This window comes from Cyanistes caeruleus, chromosome 9 (genome assembly GCF_971803275.1).
Source record: "Cyanistes caeruleus chromosome 9, bCyaCae1.hap1.1, whole genome shotgun sequence".
In the NCBI taxonomy this organism is placed as follows: Eukaryota; Metazoa; Chordata; class Aves; order Passeriformes; family Paridae; genus Cyanistes; species Cyanistes caeruleus.
Genome location: NC_141709.1, coordinates 3722924 through 3747938, shown reverse-complemented (window position 1 = coordinate 3747938; position 25015 = coordinate 3722924). Strand labels below are relative to the sequence as shown.

At 38.4% G+C, this 25015-nt stretch overlaps 1 protein-coding gene across 50 annotated transcripts in view; it reads left to right on the top strand.

Moving 5' to 3' along the window:
* The window catches only part of RALGPS2 (Ral GEF with PH domain and SH3 binding motif 2), a 109209-nt gene extending 84703 nt beyond the window's left edge, over nucleotides 1–24506 (top strand). For 34 of the 50 annotated variants that reach the window (XM_086902130.1, XM_086902132.1, XM_086902145.1 and 31 more), the window contains 7 exons: nucleotides 7322–7376; nucleotides 10620–10697; nucleotides 12207–12312; nucleotides 13050–13142; nucleotides 19700–19805; nucleotides 21035–21126; nucleotides 22869–24506. In XM_086902130.1, the coding sequence (XP_086758256.1) occupies nucleotides 7322–7376; nucleotides 10620–10697; nucleotides 12207–12312; nucleotides 13050–13142; nucleotides 19700–19805; nucleotides 21035–21126; nucleotides 22869–22898 (560 nt within the window). In that variant the 3' untranslated portion in view covers nucleotides 22899–24506. The remainder of the gene's footprint in view (nucleotides 1–7321; nucleotides 7377–10619; nucleotides 10698–12206; nucleotides 12313–13049; nucleotides 13143–19699; nucleotides 19806–21034; nucleotides 21127–22868) is intronic. The other 16 variants (XM_086902159.1, XM_086902170.1, XM_086902160.1 and 13 more) reach the window with 1 other exon arrangement.
* Nucleotides 24507–25015: the final 509 nt, after the last annotated feature.

Below are 25015 nucleotides of genomic sequence, written 5' to 3'. Positions count from 1 at the left end.
CCTTCTTCAAAACATGGACAGAGTTTCTGCTATGTCAGCACCTTAAATGTGCTTTTAAAGACAACTGTAATGCTGCTTTAAATCACTCCTGTGTTTTGAGGGCTCAGAGGTGTTTAGACCTTTCCAGTCCTTTCATATTGGAGGATGTGCCTCTGTTAAATATCAAAACAGCACCAGTGTAGCTACACTGTCCATGGGAATCCATCAGCAAGTCTGTAACCTAAAATACACATTAAAGCCATGATGGACATTTTGGTTATGTCGTGCTGGGAAAGGCTGACAGTCCACTGGGAATGGTGCAGAGCATGCCACAGGTTTTACATCAATGTCGTTAAACTTTCACAAATGAAGAATATATAACTGGGTGTTTTTCATTGCAATAAATTATTCCTAAAGAAGCAGTAATGCAGAAAGTGAAACAGGTGTGGTGTTTGCTCAAAATAGGCCGATCTGTGATGTGACAGCCATGATCAGAGACCTTTATCAGATTATTTTCTTAATTTCAGCGATTGAAGGCTGATTATGTACATTCAATTAATTCTGAAAACAAACAGACTCAAAAACATTAAAGAGAAAGCCTCTTTTATATTGATTTCTTGTGCTTGGGTCAAAACAGTTCTTGTTCTTAGTGCTGTGGGATGGTGTTCCATAGCTGATGGTCATGTGTTATCTGTACCTCTGGTTCTGTATTATAAATTGGTGCTTGTTGTCTGGACAACAAGATTTTAAAAAGTGAGAAATCTTTTTCCAGCAGTGCCAGGCTATCCAATTAAGAAGGAAGAAACAATTGTGCAGTCCCCTATACAGTGTCAGATGGGAAATGTTCTCTTGCATTTAGGCATGTAACAAGATGAAATAGTTTCTTGTAAGTTTTAAACATTTATAATGTAGATGGCTGCATTTGAGGTGGTTACAATTGGAGCTCTTCATAATCACATAGAGAATTGAAATTCTCAAGGATATGATTCATCTCATAGGTGGGTGACTAAAAAGAGGTTATATGGCTTGAGTCCTTAAAACCCCACTTTATTTCTGTTGATTGCAGACACTTTTGAGAGACAATAGATGAAAGTACAGACAGATGAACAGTGCTGAAAATGTCTGTTTTGTGCAGACAGTCCTGAATAGCTGCTTTCAGTAAACTGGGACAGATGCTTTTACTTTGCAGTGGAAGTTCATTGAGAACCCTCACTCACTGCTATCAGCCTGTCTAAAGCTACAACGTGGTTTTGTTCTTGGAGGGCTGTGTTTGGGTGAGGTCACTGTTTTGGTGAGGTCACTGTGTACACTCTGCCCTCCTGAGGTGTGAGCATTGCTCTTGGCTGGGTTCAAGGAACCACCTGCAAACTTGTACCACCTGTTCTCCTGCCTGTATTTGCCTCCTGTCACCTCCTCACCTAAAAGGAGAATAAATTAAGATGATTTTACTAGGTCCTGGTTCCACTCAGAAATAGCATGGAACTTCCTTTAATTCGTAAGATATTTTTCTAAAGAATACATGGTTCTCTAGTCATTCCCAATTTTCTTACACTTTTAAAGTATTTATTGATCAAGCATGCTCCTAAGTATCTTTGCAGGAATGTTCAGCTTGTTTCATTAATGTTCTCAGAAGCTTTGGATTTCCACCATTTCTTAGAATTTGGCTCTGCTGTGTTACTGAATTTCTTAAGCTGAATTTGTTTACAAAGGCAAATTGTTCAGATAATTCTTAGGAAGTAAAGGGACAGTGTGAAATAGGCCTCTCTTTTCATACATTGCTTCTGTGTGGCTTTCCTCCTCTTAGAGCATCTAACCTAGAGGATACCAAGTTGTTTTGCTAAGGAAGTTATTCTTTGAGAGTGCTGTCTCATGTATACCACTTAAAAACAGATGTCAAGTTATGAACACAGGAACACTGCTGAAATTGAGATTGTAACTTGAGGTGTTTAAAAATTCAAAGGAAACAATTACAGATTGTGTTTGTAGCAGTGGTGGATGCAAATTCTTTTTAAGCTATTTTTTTTTCCACTTATTTTTCCTAGTCTACAATGATATGGATGAAAGCTCTGGAAAAACTAGAACTCTTGAACATTGGCCTTTGTGTGTTGGAATCACTGGAGAATAGCTTCAGCCTTTGTTTTAATGCAGTTGGAGGAATTAATGCTGCAGAGTCAAAGAAAGGTATTTTAAATCCATGTGGATTAATGTAAGAAAGTGCCTTTGTAAGAACATTTCTACATTTCCAAACCTAAACTGGCATTAAATACATATGAGAATATCAGCATTTTAATGAATTCCTCCATTAAGTCACTGCCTCGAAATTATTGAGTTCTACAAGGGATTATATTTCTCTTTAAATAAACGGGGTATAGGTGTAGGTATACAGTGTATACATTTATTTTCAGGGGTCTTGGCAGCCTGTAGAGTAGGGAAGACCTTTACACAGCCAGTATTTGTTTGATTCCTTAACCTGTAGTGTGCTGTTCAGGTGTGTAGGACTCTTTGAGTCATCAGATCAGATTTCAGGTAGGGTTTCAGGCAGAAGAAATATGTCAGGTTTATTTATATATTTCCTTTATATGAGTGTATGGATGCCTGTCTCTTGCCTTAAACGTGGATACCTGGTTTTGCTATTGTGAACTACTACTTCTTTAGTGCTAGGATAAATAAAAAACTTTATAATATTAGAGGTTAAAAATGCACATGTGGGTGCCTGGATTTGAGAGGAGAAGATAGTCTAGCAACCCAGTTCTTCCCCAATCTTTCTTGCTTGTGTTTGGTCCAAGGCTCACACTCTGGATGTGTTGAAATCAATGTAAAAACTGCCTTTTTCTCCCCCATCTTTATCCATCTGGTTATTTGCTTTTGCTTATTTTTCACAGTGAAACTCAGTGATGGTATTAAAAGTTTCTGTCAATTCTCTGGCATGATATTGCTCGAGTCCTCTGCCAGAGTACCTACCATCTGTATTTGGTTAACTGAGGAGCCAGAGTTGAGCTGCTTAAACTAAACCTAAATAGTTAAATGGTCATGAACCGTATATGAGGATTTGCAGTGTGGTTGTGAGCTCACCAAAGCAGAACAGAGCTTTCAGGGCATGGAGCCCATCTCTGTGGTGTTGTCTGGGCTGGGCTGTGCTGCAGCTGTTGATGTTCAGGCCTCTTGACCAGTTTTGTGTGTTTTCACGGTAGAATTTCAAGCTCTGTCGGGTCCGTCACCAGCTCTGGAAACACGGTGTAACCGGAGCCAAGAGAGTGTCGATGACAGATTTGGGAAGGGGAAAGAATTTTTAGTCTGAAGACTTTTTAAACTCTTTGGGGTTGGTTTGTTTATATTAACACCTGTTTAACTTTGGGGACTAACTTCTGGATAAAGAAAGCCTGTGTTAAGTGTTCAGTATCCCCAGACTTGCTCCGGTGAGTGGGTACCGTGACCAGGGGAGTGGATATGGGGCAGCACAGGCATTCCCTATCCCATAACTGGGAACCTCACTCTGTTTGTGTGGCTGGAGCACAGACATCTCACAGACATCCATCTGCATGTGCAGATGTGAGCAGAAAATTCACATCTGAAGGGAGCTGCAGTGCCAGGGCTCTCCTGACAATCCTGAGCCTTCTCAGGTAATCACCAGCACACTTAGCAAAAAAAGCCATCTTGCCAAATGCTGTTACTCCTAAGATAGGAAAAAAAACCTTCCTAAAGATTTTATTTTATTTCAATTCTGCACAAGAAATTTATTAGCAATGAAGAAAACTAGGAAGATAGTGTCTTGAGTTAAGTGGCTTCTTATATAAAGCCAAAATTTGTTTAGTAAATTAACTAACAGAAAGGAATTATACTACCTAGGATTTGTTATTAAATTTAACCTGAAGAACTTGTTTGAGGTTGTTGGAAAAACTCAAATATTGAGTACATACTTGAGAAGAATTTAAGAAGGTGATATATTTTTAGAGTACTGAATGAATGAAATATTTCCAGTTGAGGTGACACTCAAATAGTGCACTTAATGTTTAAACAGACTTGGCTAGACATCTAACTTTTATTAAGTTAAAAACAGTCCCTTTTACCTCTGTTTTGTTTTGGAAGGAGGGATGTCAGGTATTTTCTTTCTCTTTTCAGCAAAGGGGTGTTTTTAGCATCAGAACTCATATCATGCAAAATATCTCCTAGAAGGTTTTAGAATCTAAAATATTCCTGTTGATGTTTTTATATGGATGTTAGAGGAATAGTCAACACTAAAATTCAACCTTTTCCAGGTTTTTGCTACAATTTTTACAGCTGTAGGAATCAATGTAAATGTTAAATCAATTGCTATGATGTTTTGTGCAATTTCTTTACAAATTGGTATTGCTTTTAAGTATAATTGGCAATTTCTGTATAGATTTAACTTTTTAAGTGAAATTTTTGGTTTACAGAGGCCTCAAATTTTCCTGTAGGTTTTCCTCACTGTACTGATACTGTACCAAGGATTGTCACTTTGTGGCAGGTGACATTTTAATTCTTGTTGTAGATTGCTTTGCATTTTTACAAAGCAACACTAGCTTTTAAATCTTTCTGCAGTGTATTTAGCACAGCAATTTAATATAACTTTATTTGCAAAGCTGATACAGTTGCCATCAAAATGTCATTTCAGGTAGAATTTTAATGTATCAGCCTACTTTAAATGCAAACAATAACTTCATAATACTGTCTTATTAGGGGATTTTAATTGTGTGGATTTATCATGTGGGCCTAAATTAAGTAGAGCTCTAGTCATATTAAATCTTGCTAATATAAAGTTAAATCTAAGCAGAAGTAAGAAAATAAATGAGATTCTAAGTATCCCTAATGCTTTCAGTCCTGGCTGAATGACTTGACAGAAATTACTGCACCATTTTGCAGGACAGATTGCTGCAAGTAACCACAAGGAAAACTTCAATTTTAAGCAAGGAAGAAACTATTTTTAATGTTGGGGTTCAACTCTACCATCCTAATTGTCATTCCAACTGCTAAAAGTATTTCAGCATCTTAAGGTCTTACTATAAGAGATTCTACCACAAACAGCTTTCTTCAAAGACAATCAGCTGGGAGATCTTACCCAAAATGCTTGCTTAAAGTTGTCTCTGAATTGTTACATCTGATTCTGTCTCCTCACCCCCAAACCATGCTGCTTATTAATTTGAAGAGACTTTGTGTATTGCCTTAGAGAGAATATGATTGTGGTTTCATTAGGATGAAGTCAATCACTGAGCTTTTCACTGTGATGTAGATCGTAGAATTTGCTGAAAGTATTGAGTGATACTCGCTTCTTCCAGGCTTTGCAAAGACTCCTACTGTAACAGCAGGCTCCACCTGGATGGGTTACTCCACTGGTTACTCCTTTTTTTCCATGGGTTGATTCATGATTTACCTGGTAGTCTTTCTGTATAGAAAAGCCTGGAATAATGTGGAGTTCAACCCACACATTCTCTTTTCCACATTGCAGGTCAGGTGTAAACTGTGCTGAGCAGAACTTCTGATTATTTTTAAGGTCACTTCTTTGCTCCCCTGCCCTGTGGCACCTGAATGTTTGCTGACAGATTCAGTCTGAGAGGGTCACAGAACTGCAAGCATTTACTCAGCCGTGGTACCTGGGTTTCTCTGGTCACTTGTCCCCACAGCTCCAGTGGAAGTGTAAATCACAGGAGGAGTAACTGTGCTGCTCTTCTGTGGACAGAGCTGCCTGCTGCTGTAACCTTCCCAGCAGCTGGATGCTTAAGGATCAGTGATCTGCAAATGGAAGTATTAAAAACTTAAAGGCACTTCTAGAAAGTAATGCAAGTTACCTGTTGAGTATTTTACCTCCCTGCTTGTAGCCCTTTAAGCCTCTGCTGAAACATCACTTCTGTATCTGGAAGCTCCTTCCCCTACACTAATGGCTCTTTCTGTAGTGTTGGTGTGAACCAGGTTAGGAAAAATTCAGAATAAGCTGAGACCAAATTATCTAGTGTCCCATGGAGATCATAGTAATACGTGGATGTTGAGCTAATGTTTGCAAAAGAGGCATCTCAGTTGAATTGGCTGGCAAATAAAGGCATGTATTTTCTCTTAAATTTTGCACAGAGGGAACTTCAGCCCATGCTGAGATTTTCATGGCTCTTGGCTGGAATTGTCCCTGCTGTATGTAAATCTTTATTGCCTCCATTTTTACTCCATGTTTACTCAGTGAATATCCAGACCTACTTTGTACACATGATTTTTCAGGGCACCACTTTTCCCTGCTGATCTTCTGTCTCAAATTACAGAGAACTGTATTCCCATTTTCAGCTGCTGTTTCTCTGAGGGAGCTTTTAAGGAAGGCGCATTGATACAAATTTGTTTGTTTGTTTTCTGGTTTGTTTCAAATAATTGTGAATAAATTCTTCCCTTTGTATATGGGTGCTCAGGCAGCAGAGCAAACAAGGTGGCAAGTTAGTGTGCCAAAAGGTGGCTTCAAGCATTGACTGACATTGAATGGCACTGATATTTAGGTTTTGGGATTATCTGGAACCAAAACCATTGCTTTGAAATGGTGAACAGGGATAATAGCTGATATGGGCAGCTGGGCTGGTCTGAAAGGTGAAGAGAAGCAATGCAACAGCTTGGAATTGTGTATGGAAGCTACTGATCTCTATTAACAGCATCTCTACTGATAATTATTTACTGATTTTTAATGTTACAGATAACACCTGCCTCATATCTGTATTTAAATACTCATTTTCAGACTGATGGCATTTACTGGAATTGTACAGTTACTGTCTTATTTATGGGACTGCCATGAGTGGATGCATCAGACATTTGGGGTTTGGGATTTTCCTCTCTTTTCCATGTTTAAAATAAAATAGTTGTGGATTCATTTACAAAACACAGAAGGAAATAATACTGTTGTGATCTGATTAACTGGGAAATAGCCTTAAAAAGTTGTTTAAGGTTTCTCTAACTTGTATTAGAGATTCAGCAATGAAGTTGCAACTCTGGGTCATGACTGTGTGTGACTTGATAAGAAATTATTTAAATAAGTGACTTGTTTCCCTGAATTCAGACAAATCTGTGTTTAGGGTGCTCTTTATATTTTGAAAATATGATTCCCATTTATTATTGCTCCTTTTCTTCAAATTCTTCATGTGGAACTGGACCTTGTCCCTTCAATCTCCATTTCAGTTTATGTGAAATTCCTGAAGCAAATCACAAAGTGTTTTCCTTGTAGTATTTTACTGAAGTATTTTTGTGTGTTTCATCTTAAATATTCTTATATTCAGAATCTCAAATATTCTGATTCTTTCAGATACAATTAACAGAGATGGTTTGTAGATGATGAAATAAGGTATCACTTATATTTCTCTAGGTAGCAGTGATGGTTCTGAACTCAGTGAAGAGACTTCCTGGCCAGCATTTGAAAGGTAAGAAAAACCTGTGTTTCTCTATTCACATTGTTACTTAGAGTCTCTCACATGGTCCTGAAAATGATGGTTTTTGTTAACTGAACTAGAGATCTTCTGTCTGTAGGAACGCTAAAAAACTGTAGTAAGTTTGCTGCATCTGTTAAAGCAGCAGAGAAACACCTTCTGCTCACTAATGGTTCATAGGGCTTTTATCTAATTGTGTGCTTACCCAGTCTACAAATCCTTTAAGGAGCTCAGCCAGAGAACCGTTAGACCCCAGAGGTTTTTTTTATATATGTGGATATCACATGTGCTCTTTGTGTTTGTCTGATTTTCATTTTCACTTGCCCTGAGACACTTCATCTGTTCATAGTCCCATTGCTGCATTGACACTGTCACCTCTTTTGTCTCTCTCATCCTCTTTTCCCTTCTCATTTTCATGGGAAGACACAACAACGCCCCTTGCTAATGTCTGATTTTTGTGGTCCAGAATTAATAAGTTGTTCTTTATCCAGCACCTGCAAGTGCTCAGGTGGCTTTGACCACTTCACCCCATTCTCGTGTTGTATTTGAGAATGTGGAAAAAGGCAAACAGCTGTAGTTTAACACAGAAAAAGGCGGAATATTCACCTTCCCACAGCTGTGTGAGAAGCACAGTACAGTGCATTGCTTGCTTCTATAACACAATTTCAGATGATCCATCAGCTTCAGAGTTGCCATTAAGGACTTTTGCTACCATGCTTTTACATTTTTCATAGGAGTTTTTTGTCAAAAAGCTTTGTCTTTTTAGTTGGGAACTGTTGCCACAAACATATTCTGATAGAAGTCCTTGAAGCAATTAAAGTTCTGTGTTAATTTTGGAAGAAGTCTTTGAAAATCTCTCTGTTCCAAAGGTGATGCCTTACACCTGAAATATGAATACATACATGAGGAAAGTCCCTTAACAATTTCATTAGGTAACATTCCATATGACCAAAGAACACAAATGGGGTGAGAAAGGCAACCTCTTAACTTGCAGGCTGCATCACAAAGCACATCCAACATTGAGAAGGTTTTCTTTCTTTTCCTTCCCTGCTGCCTTATGGAATTGTGAATTGGTATCAAGTTGTTTCTCAAAGATAAAAAGTCATTAAGTTAGAAAACATGGTGAGCTGAGAGTTTTTATCCAGACCAGCATAAGAAACTTTAAAATTTGGGTTTAAACTTATGATAACACTCTTCAGAATAGTGTGGACTTCTGAGACAAAGTAGGGGCTTTTCATCCTTGTGCTAATGAGAACTGGCAGCCCCAGGCTCCCCCAGTTAAAAGGCTTGCTCCACGTCAAACAGAAGATTCCTTCTCTAAATTCCACTTGCCTTCTGTACTTCTCTCTCTCCTGAGAGAGCTTTTGGGAACCCTGTTGGAGGTTTCATGTGTTTCAGGATGAGTTTTCTTGCCTGCTTCCAGGGAGAGGGATTAGGGTTCCTCACAGACCTTCCCCCACACCATGTGTGAAATCCCTAGAGATCTGCAGCAACCTTGAGTCTGTTCCTCGGTTTATAAGATGATGAGGCAAGTTTTAAAATTTAATAGGTAATACACTGGCATGCAAGTGTCAAAGTTTAAGCTCACTAGAGAGGGTTTCTCTCTGGTTTTGGTCTGTACAGTGGAGCACAGTGGTTTCCATTCTTTATAAAGATACTTTATTGAGGGAGAGGCATTAGTTGCCTGGAATTATCAACTCAGGCAAAACTGGGATACTTCTAGTGTTAATGACTATCTTCTATGCAGTGCAAGTAGGAATTCAGTATTTCTCAGTGATTTAAGAACAACTTTGGGTAGGAAGGCTTAAATCTGCATCTTACGCCTGAAGAGGAAAAAAACAATTCCTCCACACACAGATCCCCCAAGCAACAAAAGGAAATGTAAAGCATATTCTTGTTTTTCCTGGCCTTTCTGCTTGTAGCTGGGGAATGAAGAAGGGATGAGAACTAGAGCCACTGATTGTTTTTAAGTGCAACAGAATCTTAGTTTGAAACTTGAGAGTTTTCAGCATTGGGGTGTCCCTTCAGGCCAATCAAAATTACTGGAAGGACTAAAATTCCAAGTCCTTACAGTTATATCCTGTTAAGGGCAGTGTATTAAGTGACACTTCAGTCTCACTGGTTGTCATCCTGAGTGTCTCTGAATAGATTTCCCTGAAATAGCAGGATTCCAAGAGTGGTAGCCTCCTTATTATGCAAAAAAAAACCCCAAGCTTAAAGGTAAGACGAAAACATACTTAATTTGCATGCCAAATATATGTATGCAACAATAAACAACTCCTATTTATTACTTTTTTGTTGTTGTTGTTTCATTCCCCTGTATCTTGAGTGTGTTCTAAAAAATAGTTCGTAAGGTCAAAGATACCTGTTATGTCAAGAAACAAATGATGGCAAATTGTGGAACAGGTTAGTGGATGGTGATTCATTAATATCTTTTTGATAATAAGGTTCGTGCTTAACTGCCTGCTCCCACAGAATTGCTGATTTTCTTTCAACAGAATACAAGCAACTAGAAAAATGAATACAAAATAGGACGTGAGGACAAAGTGACTCAACAATGCTTGTGTTGACTAAAATGGAATTCAGTCAATTTAGGGGATTTGATTCAGAAAAACAAGGTTCAGTGTTCAAAAGGCAGGTCTGAGGCACAACTCCTGAATAGGGATAACAATATGGATCAGGTAAATTATTTTAAAATGTGGAGCTTACAGGTGAAGTGTATAGCGTCGATGAACTGGAAAATTGAAATATTGCTGAGCTGATTTCAGTGTTACTTAGTCCAACAGGATTTTAAACAGTGCCAGGTGTATTTTGACAGAGCTTGTGGTTCCTTTCAGCCCAACAGCTTGTATGTTTTCATACTCCTAGAAGTTGAAACTGTTTTTGGTAGTAAGATCTAAAGTTAGATATCAAGATAAGTTTTATCAATATGGTTCCTTTACATTTATTTAGTCTAAGCTAAATGCAGACTTTGCTCTGAAAATGTGTTATTCTTCAGTGCCAGTAAAACACTTCAGTATTGTGAGTTCTGACGAAGAGAACATCTGATGAAATGAAAAAAACATATTATTTACTTCTGCATGCATTTTTCTAAATAAAATTATTCGCTTTTTCTTTCATGGAAGAAGTGGTTCTGTGATATGCACACAAAAAAAGTTCTGTGCTGTTTTAGCAGTCGTGCTGTTTGTGTGAATGAAAGTATATGTAATACCTACAATTTATAATGGAATCCAACAGGAACAGGTTGTACCATTCTCTCGGTCCGGGGACAAGAGTGTCACGAAATGGCCATCGAGGCCACATGAAGGCCAGCAGGTACAATCCCACTGCACACAGAGGTGTCAAACCTTCCCTCTGCTGTTGGTGATTTGGTTTGGTTTAATTATTAAGTGGGTGTTTTCTGATGTTACCTTTCTAACTTATATGTCAAAATAAAGGTAGAGACCTTTTTCTCCAGACTTAAAACTTTTCCCTTCAATGACTTACTCTATATCAGCATAAGGACTGCTCATTCCAGTCTGCAAATCCAAATTCTGAACCATTGGATCTTTCTGTCAAGGCTTAAAGATGTTTTGCCAGGGTAGCTTTTGAACTGCCTGCCATTGTGGAGCAGTGCTGGTAGTTCTCATGGGGAAACAAAGCTCCTGGTGCTAATGGATGGCATTCCAGATGTTTCCTTTGCTGGCTGTTCTGTACTGAATTTCTTTGCTCCTCTTCCCTGAAATCAGAGAGATGCCTAAAATGAGTAATATATGCAAATTGCCCCCAGTTTAATATAAGTAATAATTGCAAACTGACAGAGTAACATAACTGATTATTCTGATTCCTTATGGATACAGATTCTGTCTCCAGCTGTTTCACTGTAGTTGGGAAAGAAATTGCCATTAACTGTGAAACCTCTGTCATGTTAAGAAGCAAGCATTGTCTCACTGAATTACACCCATGTTCACATCTGTCAGTGTCCAAAATTGTCTCCATATCATCATCCTCAGTAGGTGCTGCAATGAAAGTGTTTTCCACATTTCCAGTTTACTTTGGACATAGGATGGATGAAACAGCAAATCCTGCCTTCCTTCACAATGATTTTCGGTTGCTGTTTTCTTAGAAAGCTGCTGGGTTCAGCACTTCAGTTACATGCTCTGATTGACATTTACTGAAATGATTCCTGGTTTAACTTTTCTCTGATTGGAAATGTTTTTGAAGCCAGTCAGCTTTGTAATTTTAATCAAGCTCACTTTTCTGTCCTCAGTGCTGTACCTGGCCTTTGTTTCAGCCCATTGCTCTCCGATCTTTCGTAGGGCAGATGATCAGTAGAGCACCAGTTGCATTAAAACACCTTAAAGCTGTGGTTTGGGTTTCTACTCTTTATTCCTGCTCCTGCCCACTCTCCTTGCTTTCAGATATTTTAAGTATTGTGCATGTTTGAGCTGTGCTTTGTTTTTGATGTGCTAATGGTTCTGGTGTTTCTAACCAAAAAACAGTCAAATCTTTCCTGCGAGGGCTGAAGGAGAGGTTTAACATGTACAGCAACTGTACCAATGTACTTCAAATGTTTGCTTTTTAAAATTAATCATTCTTGTCTTTCAGTCATGTTTTGAGTTTTAATTTTTTAATTGAGGATTACCTGCTTGGCTAATTAATTTTTCTGATCACTTTTGCTTGCGAGTGTTAATTCCACAGCAGCAATTCCTTGTAACAGCCAAAGTCTTTTTCCACAATGAAGTCAAATAAAATTATAGTAAAGATATTTGCATTAGTTTTTGGTAATGGTTGGAAAATTAGGAAAAATATTTTTTCACACAACTCTTCACATGCTCCTTTCAGCTCCCTAGAGTCTGAAGATTTGGCTGTTCATTTGTATCCAGGAGCAGTTACTATTCAAGGTGTTCTCAGGAGGAAGACTTTGTTGAAAGAAGGCAAAAAACCTACAGTAAGATTTTTTTTTTTTTTTAATAATGTTCTCACCTTCTTCCTTTGCCCAGTTATAAATACAGTAAAATGGCCATTGGGCAACTAGTTCAAGTGTCTGAGATCTCCTCTTGCTGATTAAGATCTAGGGTCATTGCCAGAGTTGCCATTCTTCTGTTTGGAGCATTTATTCAGTTTGTAAGGCTATACACATAATCTAGGAAGTAGAAGAGAGGAGGATGCTGCATAAACTTTTCTACAATTAGTGATGACTTTAAAATGCAGAGAATCATGTTTTGTCTTCCTTAACAGGAGCTAAATCCCAGAAGTCTATCAATACATTATAACCCATAACCATTTGCATTGCAAATACTTGATGAACAATTATAAATCAAAATACACATTCAGGACAATGTGGGATCCTTATGGCAGCATAGATGGAATAGGAAAGGGATAGATGTACTCTGACTCCACAAAGTGTTGTGTAGGGGTTGCAGGATGTATAGAGCAAGATATAGAACATTTTTCTTAGATTAGAGAAGAAAGGCACATGTTCTTTCTGCTTTCTGGAGTTTTCATGCATTCATAGGCCTGCATGAATAACAAACAGCAGCTTTGGAAACATGGCTGATGCTTGGCTGGACAGTCAGTGCTCTCATGTTCTTTCAGGATGGTGCCTTCTCTTTCATAGTTCAATGTTATGAAGCATCTCATCCATTGCACTTTTGGATTTGTTTGTTTTTTTTATTTTCTTTCCAGGTAGCATCTTGGACGAAATACTGGGTGGCACTGTGTGGAACCCAACTCTACTACTACGCTGCAAAATCCCTGAAGGCTGCAGAGAGAAAACATGTATGTAAATCAGGCATGTTCCAGTATCACCTGCCAAAACTAAAATGTGATTTCCTGATGTAAACACTGAGAGTAGTTCGGGCCTTGCCTGATTTCTTGTCAGCACTATCCTGTCTCCCAGTCAGTCAGTCACCTCATATGGATATACCCCAGGGAAATATCATTTACATTTATATGCTACACCAAGAACATCTGCTTTGCATCTGCCGTGTGTCTCTGACTTTGCAGGTCTTTTAGGAAAGGAACTGTGTCATTGGTCTGTCCATTTTCAAAGGCAGAAGTTCTGTCCTTGGATGATTGGCAGCAGTTTGTTGCCATTTGAAATCTAAACAAGCACTGATGAGGAAAAACTGAACAGTCACAAGATAGAACAGTTAAACCTATACTGATTTCATCTATGTGGTAAAATTAGACCATTTGATTTTTCTGTATAATCCTGTAATCCATTAACTGCAGTGGAGTACCAAACACTTCATCTGCTCAGCAGAGAGCTGATGAAGATGTCAGATAATGCTGGGGTTCCTTTTATTTGCTGCAGCTTGATCTGAAGGAAGCTAAAAATGCTTTGCTTATGTGGGGAAGGAGTGAGATGATTTTCTGTACTCGTCCCATGGATGCAAAGATGTGCATTGTTCCTGTTTGATGTCCCTGGTTAATTATAATGATTCTCTTTAACTGGGTAAAATTTGAGATACTTGAATCTGAGTTCATTCACTACTCAGAATCATTACTTGGCTGCCTTGGCAGGTGTTTCAGGTTAATTTATGACAACTTCACTGTAGAACATTTGCTTTGCATAGAGCTTATGGAGTTTTGCAAACTGAGCTGTGCTTTTGGAATCCTTATAAAAGGGACTTTTTCTCTGGTACAAAATACTGTTTTCTTATCCTCATCTGCACATTTTTAAGTGCAGAGGGTAGAGATTTGAAGTTTAACATTTCTGGTTCACAGGCTTCTGAATATTTGAAGTTGCTGTGTGGAAAGTTTGTGTATAAAGTTCTCTTAATCTAAGAGATTATTTCCCACTTTTATTGGAAATTCATTAGGAAACAGTATTATAGCACTCAAAGTGGCTAACAAAAACTAATTACTTTCAGAACTATTTTATGTGGTTTCTTGGCCATCCACCCCTACTAGCTTTGCTTAGGTAAGATTGAAACTGATCCTACTTAATTTGTGTAGGCCAGGCTAAAGGTTCATTAGCCAATCCTTCTGTCTTCTGGGTGTCTTTGGAGAAGTGTGTGTGTTTGGATGCATTTGTTTCTGGCTTCAGTGAAAACTTTAGGGAAGGATTCCACCTCATTAAAAGGAAGGAGCAGACTTGTAAGCTATTATGAGTAGAAATGCAAAGTATTAAAAAAAAAGGAGGAACCAGGAGAAAACTTGTGCTGACATTATGTCACTCACAGCTAGTTGCCTGTTTTTTCTGGAAACACTGAGAAATGGAAAAGAAATTTTTGTGGTAATGTCAGACTTTGTGTTCCTGTTACTGCTGTGATTCCTTCAGGCTTTGTGCCAAAATTGCATTTTGTTTTCTTTTAGGAATAGAATATGTATTTGTAAGTCTCCCTGGTTCTGTATTCTTTACAAAATTGTGGAGGACTTTACCAGCCTTGCATCTATTCATTCAGAAACTTTTTCACTCTTCTGTATTAGAATTTTAAAATAATCTAAATAGCATGCTGGCTTAGAGAACTTGAAAAAAATGCTTAGCAAGGAATTATCTTGATTGGAAATGAAGTACATTGAATCTGCATTGTTTACACATTTCCTTCAGAATAACAATTTCAATAATTGAAATGATCTTCCCTTTTCTTTAGCAAAAGTAAGTGAAGGAAAAAGGTAAATAGTTTGGTATCTCATCCTTCTGAGTCTTTGTTCCTGCAAAAGCCTTTACTTCACCTAGAAATACAGTCACATCTATTTAGAATGCTCTTTCAGAGATTATTTTCTAAACCTCTTGAACTGACTTCTGATATTCTCCAAGTCACTGATATGTTGTGACACCTACAACATCTAAACAGCTGGTGAACAGAGGCTTAAGAAGCCAAAATCTGTCTCACATGCTTGTGTGCTCATGTTTCTTTGTCCAAGGATGTTCCAGCAAACCAGTAAGGAAATTTGCAGAGAGAGGTGAAGAGGTGTTGGAGTCCAGGCTGCTTGCAGATTTCCCACTGGGAGCCTACCAGCCTTGTGGTTAGCAGATACTCAGAGGAGTTTGAGGAGGGCAATTCCCAGGAAAAGGAGGAAGAGGAGTGGTAATTAAAAGCAATGACTGCTGAAGAATATTAATTTCTTTGTAATAGTTGGCTCTATGAAGTTGGACTGAACTGTCCAGCACAACCATGGATTTGGCTGTACACAGCTCGTGTCTTGTTTCAGCTTTGTAGTGCAGCAGACAGGCTGCACTTTTTTTGCCAAGCTTGTTGTGAAGCTCAATCTCTAATTTGGTTTCCCAGGTGCAGTTGAGGTTAACTGCAGTTTGGGTTGTCTTTTATTTAAACAAACAGTTTGCAGTGAGTAGTCACAGTGAACCTCTGCTTCAGAGGTTGTTAAAACACAGAGCATGACCTCTATGTTAAAATTAGGGTGGGAAACCTGGTAACTGCTGTTGAGGTTGAGGGATTGGTTGAAGGATTCCCGTTTAATTATTAAAGAAGCTAATAATAGGTGGTCAGTAACTTGTTCAGCTGCTCTGCCTGTGTTGTACTTTGAACCTGGCTATTGGTGGCTGAGGTTTCCATCCATTTCATTGCAGAGATATTGTACAGAGCCTCAGCTTTGGTTCTGGACTCTGTGGAGATGACTTGTCAAGGGTCATGCTTCAGCTCACGTTTGGTTGCATTTTCAGGAAAAGTTAATCAGGAGAGAATGAAGTGCAGATGGTCAATCATCCCTAGATAGCTAGAGCATGAGTAAATGCTCCAAATACTGTCCAGTGATATTCCCAGGAGGTTCACTCTGCAAAATGAAGAGATCCAAGGCTAGATTGAGGCTTTGGGGTTTTTTACTTCACAGATAAAAAGGATGATGCCATCTACTTTGAAGCAGGTCTCTTTTTCAAAGATTGATACATTGGAGATTTACCTCAGCAAAATATTCCAGGCATCTTCTGGAGCCATTTAAACATCTGTCTTTTCTGCTTCCTTTCTCAAGCCCTCTGTGACATGGAAAGGAACGCTGGCAACAAAAGAGTCAGGCTGCTATATAAAGTTTCCTGGCTGGAGCTCTCATGGTAAACGTGTCTTGATTACAGGCATGCTTTTGACCATTCTGCTGCTGCAATTGCTTCAGGCAGCTTGGAATGCACCAACACTCAAAGCTCTTCCAGGCTTATAATAGCCAGCCTCTTTGGAAAATTACCTCATAAAAATCCCAGAGTAATTTCTGAAAAGGGGCAAGAAATCCCCCCCCCTTTTAAACACAGACAAGCCAGCTCTTCTCTTGCCTGTGGTCAAAGGCCAAGGAGTGCATCCAGTATTGTGTGCTGCATCGCCTAAGAGTAACAGCATAAAATTGGCATTGAGTTTAAATAGTGAACAGGTTTCAGTTATTACTGCAGTAATGGAGAATTGTCTATAAATGAGGATGTGAACTTCAGAACCCAGAGATGTAGTACAGCACAATCTGAGAGGAATGTGTGGACAGTGGTTTTATTCTTATGCTGAAATGGAACTCACAGAGATGCCTCTTTGAAAAACTATAGCACTTGTGCACATTTAGAATAAGGCAACAGTAAGATTAGCCACTTGAACTTAGACTTAAAAGAAGCACCCTGAAAAATGGGAATACACCTGTAAAATAACGGTTTATTATCTCAGTGATTGGACTTGACAATTTCTGTGACAACATGGAATTCGTGAGAGATTTCTCCCTGTTTGTAGGTACTTGGAAAGCAATAAAGACTTTTTATGCTTCATGCTTGAGCACAAACCCTGGATAGTTCTAAGCCTTCCCTTGCATGCTATAATCAGAATTAGATCAATTCATTTGCATTCCAGAAAACTTGGTGCTTGTGGCTCAGGCTCTTTCACTGAAAAACCCTGGTGAAGAATGCTGTCATTCTGGGAAGGATGTTCAGCCACTGAGAAAATTATTTGAATATTAGAAACCTGTAGAATCTCAACAGGAGACGTGGAGGAGGAGATTTGTAGGTGCCAAAGTGTTGGAGTAAAAAGTCTGTTCACAGATTAATTCTGAATTTTTGATTCAGAGATTTACTTATAAAAGCCTTTGAGCTCAGAACAACAACAGCAAAAATCAATTATGTGAAGCCTAGTGCCAGAGCTGTGCAGTTTTCCATGTGTATAATAAGAGTCATTCCAGTGGCCTATATTACAAAAAGCAAATAGGAACCAGGAACATTAAATTACAATGAAGCTTTCATTCCCTTCATGTTAACAAAGCAGAATTGCTGTTAGCAAGGCTCTGTGCATCAGCAGAGGCTGAGCTGCCCTGGGGGACTGTGTAAACATGGAATACAAATCCAGCTGAGCATGGGGATGGAAAGCTGACACGTGTTTCGAGTGATGACGGATTGACGCTGGCAGGAAACACTTTTCTTGTGTGGAGCTTTTCATTTTGTGGAGAAGCACCATGATTAACTGATGGTTTTGAGTGAAAAGGCAAGGAGCTCTAGCAGTTTGGATGTCAGTTTGACATATTGGATACCTGTTGGGATATACAACTAGGATAGGAAAGCCCATTGTGTTGTTTCCATTAAACTGTAGAAATAAGTGTTGTTCAAGAGGCACATTTTGATCTGTAATCCATTAAAACTGCTTTGTGACTCAAATTTCCATCTCTGTGGAAAGGACCATGTGATGTTTTAGGACTACTTGGAAGTTTGTATTTTGCAGGTCCCTTGTAAGTGTTCTGTCATCATACTTTTGAGGCACTGTTGTCAGTGAGTTCATACCAAATCCTTTATATACACTTCCTTTTTTTAAAATAACTCATGAGCTATATCCTTAACTTTATTCCCTTTCCTTGTCTTTATTCCTTCTTACAGATAAAATGCCTTAATTTTCACTACAGACTGGCATTACTTACTGCCTCCTTCCTCAAAGAAATTCCAGTTTCTGTTTGAAAAGGAGTTCCAGCCCCCACTGTAATGAAATTTTAGCTGATAGAGATTTATAATTTACCTCTTCCTCTTTTGGTGCTTTACCACATCTGTCCACCTCTGAGAGTTACTTAATTTTAGTGTGTGTATCCAAAGAGCCTGGGCTCTTAAACTGTTTTGAACTTTTTCTTTCATCTACTGGTCTAACATTTGTACATTCTAGGTTCTAATGGATTTTAAACTAGGGTTTAAAATGTAGCCAGTTGTGCAAGTCCCAGACAGATAAACGTAACTGGACAATAGCTTCAAACTGACAAAAGACAGGGTTAGATGGGATATTAGGGAGAAATTCCTCCCTGTGAGGTTGGTGAAGCCCTGGCACAGGTTGCCCAGAGAAGCTGTGGCTGCCCCATCCCTGGAACTGTTCAAGGCAAGGCTGGATGGGGCTTGGACCAGCCTGATCTAATGGAAGGTGTCTCTGCCTGTGGCAGAGAGATTGAATGAGATGATCTTTAATGTCCCTTCCAACCCAAAACATTCAGTGATTTCGTGATGATTCCGTGGCCTTCCAAGTCTTTGGTTAACCTGTGGCATAGGTTAGAATAACTGACATTAGATTTGGAATAGAATTTTATTTATAAAGCAGCTGTATTCCCATGCAGAGAACATTCTTATAAACTCTTACTTTGCTCATGATTCCTTCAAACTTACTACCAGTAGCTCTTTCCTTGGTTGAACCAGAGTTGCAGGATTGTAAAACTAAAGCAACAGTTCTAAAATGGAGCAAAAGTAACTTGATTTTTAACATTGTGCATCTGCCTTGTGGTATTATACAGTGGGTTGACACAACACATTAGCATGAAGAATAAAAGCATTTTAGAACTACAGATTAATTTTAATGACTTCACCACATGACACCATCATTTTGAACATCTTGTTGATAAAAGAGTTTGACTGCCCATTTCTGGGCACTTGTTTATTGAATTTACATCCTCACTTGATCCATTTATTTAATCAGATCATCATATTTAATTACACAGTTGTGTTATCTTGTCCCCAGGACTCATGTTATGTTTAATTACAGAGTACTATAATAATAACTGCATGCTGTGAATACTTATAGCACAGGCAATCTCATTTCTTCTGTTTGTGAACAGTGGAGGGAATAGTTTTGCATTTATTAATACTCTTTTCAACTATGTTGTATGTTCAAATAAGCACTAATGTGGTAAGGAATGCAGTGTGGATTAGATGTCTAACAAGCTTTTGCAGATTGTGATATTCCTTTTAATTTGTTTTGAATATCATTCATTTCTTAAGTTCTGTTTTCTCTAATTTTCCACGGCCTGTGTTAATTGTCTTAATCTTATTGAGTGCTCTGCTTCATTTGAAGTTACCCAGTCTTTAACAGTGCCACTGAGAGGAACTGCCCTTCTGGGTACTTGTGTGCAGATCTCTTGTTTTAATTCCATTTTCATTTCTGTATTTCCAGTTCAAATCCACACCGAGTAAGAGCGTCTCAGTGGTGGGCTGGATGGTGATGATGGCAGACGACCCTGAGCATCCAGATCTCTTCTTACTGACTGATTCTGAGAAGGGTAAGTAGTGCCCTGATTCCCAGAATAAACATTTTCTTAGCTGAGGTCATTTTTCAGCAAATAAATGAGCAAGTGAAAGGTGACATTGTTCCAGTTTCAGCTGCTCTCCAAAATGTCACTTTTGCCTTTAGAGTGCAATGGGAGCAACAACCCATGGAGAATACTTAGAATCTTCTTTGAGTTGTAGGAACTCTCCAAACTCTTTAACAAACTCTCTAGAGTCCCCCAGATGTGATTTTAATTGGAAGTATTCATCTGTATTCTTTTAAACCATATTTAGAACACTTTGAGGCATTTTCGCATGTGTGAAAATATAAGTAACAATAAAAAAAAACAAGGTTCAGCTAACACTAGCTGCTTGAGCAGTCCCTTCTCTCCAAATGAAAACCAAAACCCAAACCATCTGTTCAAATGTAGTGCTATTACCAGGAAAAACCCCTCAGAGATCTTACTGTTATGTGGAGAAGCCTGTGGATGTCCATTACTCCAACACAGTGCCTGCTTTCAGCTAAAACACTGAAGAAAATGTTACTTTTCCACAGCACTTAAAATTGTGAAGAAATAACATTATTAAAAGTTCTGATAAAGGAGCTTAAAATTATTTATTGCTTTGTCTGCTTCAAGTACATTTTATTTCCAAACATCTCTCCTAGCACCACTGATATGAAGTATGAATTGTGAGTACTTGTCAGTTTAAACCCTGCAACAGCAACCTGAAATGTTTTTGTAACACTTGACCTTCCTGAACCCAAACAAGCACTATGTAACTTCAGCCACTGAAAATACTAGTCTGAAATATATCAATACATTTAGGAGTAATGTTCAGATATTTTCAAATGTAGCTTTCCAGGGTTCATTTCAGTGATATCTTGCACTTCCTTAAAAAATCATGATATTATAAACAAATTGAAGTAACGGCAGTGAACAAAACCACTTTTGTTTTGAGGGATGTTTTGTTCTTTCCTAACTGACACAGGCATTTGTTGAAATCTAAAAAGTTGGAAAGGAAGAGAGGCAAGCTGAAACTTCTCTTCAATAGGTCAAGCAATTGCACTATTCCAGACAAAGTATTGCAATATTCCAGACAAAGGGTAAAGTTATGTGGACCATCTATTAGTAAATCTTCTCATAATATTTCAATTTAGAGGCACTTGAATATGGGTGGGATTTAAGTGTTTAAAAAGGAGCACTGTTTATGTTTCTTCATCAGTTGTTTTTCTCTTTCTTAGGAAATTCATATAAATTTCAAGCTGGAAACAAAAATAACGCAACACTCTGGTTTAAACACCTGAGTGCTGCCTGCCAAAGCAACAGACAACAGGTGAGAGCAAGACAATGAAAATGAATCAGCTTTTGAGAGCTCAGAACTGATGGATCTTTGAGCTGGCCAAGCTGTCACTGAGGGCTTTGTGTGTTCCCTGAGCATCCTCTCCACCTGTTTCAACTGATTGATTTGCCTTGGCTTTTCTGTTTGGCCCTTTGCAAACAAGTCCTCAGAGCTTCTGGGGTAATGAAGAAAGATTTAAGGCTACCTTGAGACTAACTTAAAGCAATTGGGGAAATACAAGGAATGGTATAAAATATCTGTCTGAGTGGCAGTATTTTTGACTTGCCCATTTGAAAAAGGCTATTGCACAATTATACAAAAAGCTGTAAACTGCAGCATTCAATATCAATTCCAGATAACTCTCCTGAAGTGCCTTTTTTCAGGTCATGGACATAGGATATTTTCTGCTGTGTATGTATTTTGTATTCCTAAAATGTATAGAAAGTAGTTTAGCCCTTGGTACATTTTCCAGCCTTTGAAAGCAAAAGTAGCATTTTCTATTAATCAAAACGGAAGACTGCTCCAACCCCTATTAAATGCTGTTCTCATATAAATTCTTATTTACCTTTTTCATCAGCAAAATCCTTTTTAAGTTACTTTGTCTCCTTGAACTCTTCCTTCTCTTTGCACGTTTGTTTATGGAGTTCCCAGAGCAGAAATCCTACTGAATTTCAAGGGCAAACAAAAAGGCTTTTCCAGATACTTCTGTGCTTTCTTGTTTAATTCTGCTTCTAAGAGAGATCTTAAGTAAGGAGGGTTGCAGAAGCTCCTGTGAAGGTATTTGAGACAGTGCAAAGGAGAGGAAATTGTGTTCCTGGCTGGAGAAAGTGGGGATAGCAGCAAATAGTGGCAAAGAGTTTGCAAGTAAGTGGTGAAAAACTCGCCTCTGAAGACAGCTCTGGTTCATTAAGGGTTGGCAATACTGTTAATAACTGTTAACAGCATAACTGCCTTAGAAAAATTGGATGTTTAAATGTGTTCTCAATGTAATATAAACACCTAGTCTGTTAAATATCAATAGCTGAGTAATAGTAAGAACTATTTTAATGGATACTGTTTCTGATTTTGATGGTGCAGCTTTAGCCCAGTTGAGCATTCTTGCTTCTACAGGTAAATGGCAAATGCAAAGCAAGAAATGCTTGATTCATGTCTGACCAAACTGACTGTTTATTGACAGTTGTCAGGAATGTGGTGGCTCTTTAGTAACCTGACTAAACGAGAGATGTTGCTGTCAGATACCTGATGGAGAGAAAATGGAGATATAAACTAATGTATTGCAAACATTTGCTTTGGTCTTTGTGAAAGGGAGTGATATCTGCAGCAGACATTCAGGTTTGCTATGGGAAAAGCCCCTAAGGGGCCTACATCAATACTGATCTGTGTGCCAAGAATTTTCTAGCTGGGGCTCAGGTGAGAGGGTTCCACTTGCCTAGCATAGCTGAGATTTATGATGTTAAGGTTGTTTTGCTGGCAACTTAAATGTCATCAAAATTAGGAAGTTCTATGGCCATATAAGCAAATTACAAACCTCACAGCAGTTTAATATTTTTGTTATACCCGTGGTTTCTACAGCTCTAAGTATATTTTTACTGCTGGATGATAGTTGCATTCCTTCTCTCCTTTTTTGAAGACAGAATGATGTGCATTTCAACAAAGTGTCTAGTTTGTGAAATAGTTGAATGCAAGTAGCTACTATCTGAAGTGAATTCTTCTGTCATTTATATTTTTGTTTTCAGGTTCCTGCCAACTTGATGACCTTTGAATAACAGGCAAATTCAAAACAATAAAAAAGGACAATTTGAACCATGTCATAATTGAGAACAAGGTCCTGATGAAAAATGTGCCAGCTGTATTCTGTGCCAGAACAGAACCTGTCAACTCGATTTCTGGAGCCCTGAACAAGACCACTAATGGTTGGGGAGTCCCCCAAATTAAAAATGGAGTTGCAACATGAATTGCCATGGACCATGCTTCGTTATGTTCTCAGAACTGACCTGTGGAAACCACTGCCTTAAAGAGTGAAAGGAAAAACAACAAGAAACACCAAATAGTGTGTGTGAAACTTCTGGCGGTGCTGTGCTTGAGTTAAATAGATTGTAGCTAGTTTTGAGTTTCTTTTAACTTTATACTAATTTTGAAAATAACTCACCTTTTTAGGCATTCTTAAGAAAACAGGTAAACTGGTATTTAAGAATTGTATCAAAAGCTGTGTATGAACCAGGTAAAAGGTACTACATGTTCTGGAGATGTTGTTTAGGCTATACCAGGAATCCTGGAGGGGAGCTTGTCCCAGGCACACCTAGCCTGGAGCAGTGTTATTTCTCTCAGACCTGTAAGAAATGTAACACAACTGCAAGTTCAGAGCAGCACTGAGCTTGCAAACCTTTGTCCTCTATGGGAGCCAGACTGCTACAGTGGCACAGAGGCTGAGCCAAAAATCGGTTTGGTACGTTTTGACCCAATTTCTGATGAAAAACACGTTGTTTGGGCAGTCGGGGGAGGGGGGTGTGGGGTGCGTACGAGACAAAACTGAAAGCACTGTTGGGTCAGAACTGAGTGTTTTTGTCCCATTTGTTTCTATGCCTGTGATTCTCCTACACAGAAAAGCTGAATGACAAAACGACACCTGGGTACAGCTCACTGAGATGCTTGACTTTGGGTATCTGCTAATTATCAGTTAGGGACCACTGTTAGTGTGTGGTGTTTCATAATATCACTTCAGATGGACATTTTAAAAAAGATAGAGGCACAATTTCAAGCTTTCATGTTCTCATTTGGCAATAATTGATTTTACTATCTGTCTTGGTCAAAGTAGTTGACGTTGTGTGGTGTTGATAACATGGCCTAAAGCAGACCTTACATACAGAAGCTCTTTTGATCTTCAGGCAATTGACTAATTTATTAGAAGGTAGGATAACCTAAGGAGAGAAAAGGTGTGGGGCCATCAAAATTCCATCCTTGACAAGAATCATTCTTGGTCACTGAAATTACTCACAGAGAAAAACATAATGGTTGTAAAAAGGGAGCTGTGCTTTATGTGTGTGTTTGATGCTTAAGACTTTGATTCTTGCTTTATTGGAGTTTCCTTGACGTCACCTAGTTTCCTGGATGATTGGTCTTTCTTTAACCTTCAAAAATATGATCTTTGTAAGTCAAGGAAACATTGTCCAAAATATGACTCTGATATTGGAACTTTGAAGTCTGTGAAAAAGTAGTAACTGTTCCATTGACATTGTGGTTTAGTGACCGTAAATATGCTTGCAGATTCCACCATGAATTCTCCTTTTTAAACAGAAACAAGCTACCTACCAGTCTGTTTCAGAGTTCTCTGACTATCTAATAAAGGTTTCTACTAGTAGTTGTTATTTTGAAAATGTATAGTTTGTTTATTGCATCTGAGTAGAAGCCTATAAATTCACATTTGAGGGGTTTTTCTTTCCAGAGTCAAATTAATCGTGTAATGGAAATGATTAATTTTTGATTTCTGGCAGGCAAAAAGAAGGATAATCCAGTCTCATAGTAAACAAAACAAAACACCAAAACCCCAACCACTTGGTGATGTGTAATAGGGTGGTTTATGTTTCCAAGAATTGTTCTGAATTGGCTCTTGTTAGAAAGAAAAACAGTAGAAGGATGCTTCTGTTGGAATTACACCACAAGGACTATGAGAATTTGGCTCCCCTTGCAGTTCTTTTGTTGCTGTTTTTTTATGTGGGGAATGAATAGTCTGTTCTGAAGTCATGAATTTTGGGAAGGAGTTGCAATTCACACATCTCCCAAGTTTACTCACGTTGGGTGTATAGTAAAGACAACATCCTCACAACCAGCAGTGTTACTTAGTAGAATTTGCACAACTTGAGTTAGATTTTTTTCCGTTTTAGAA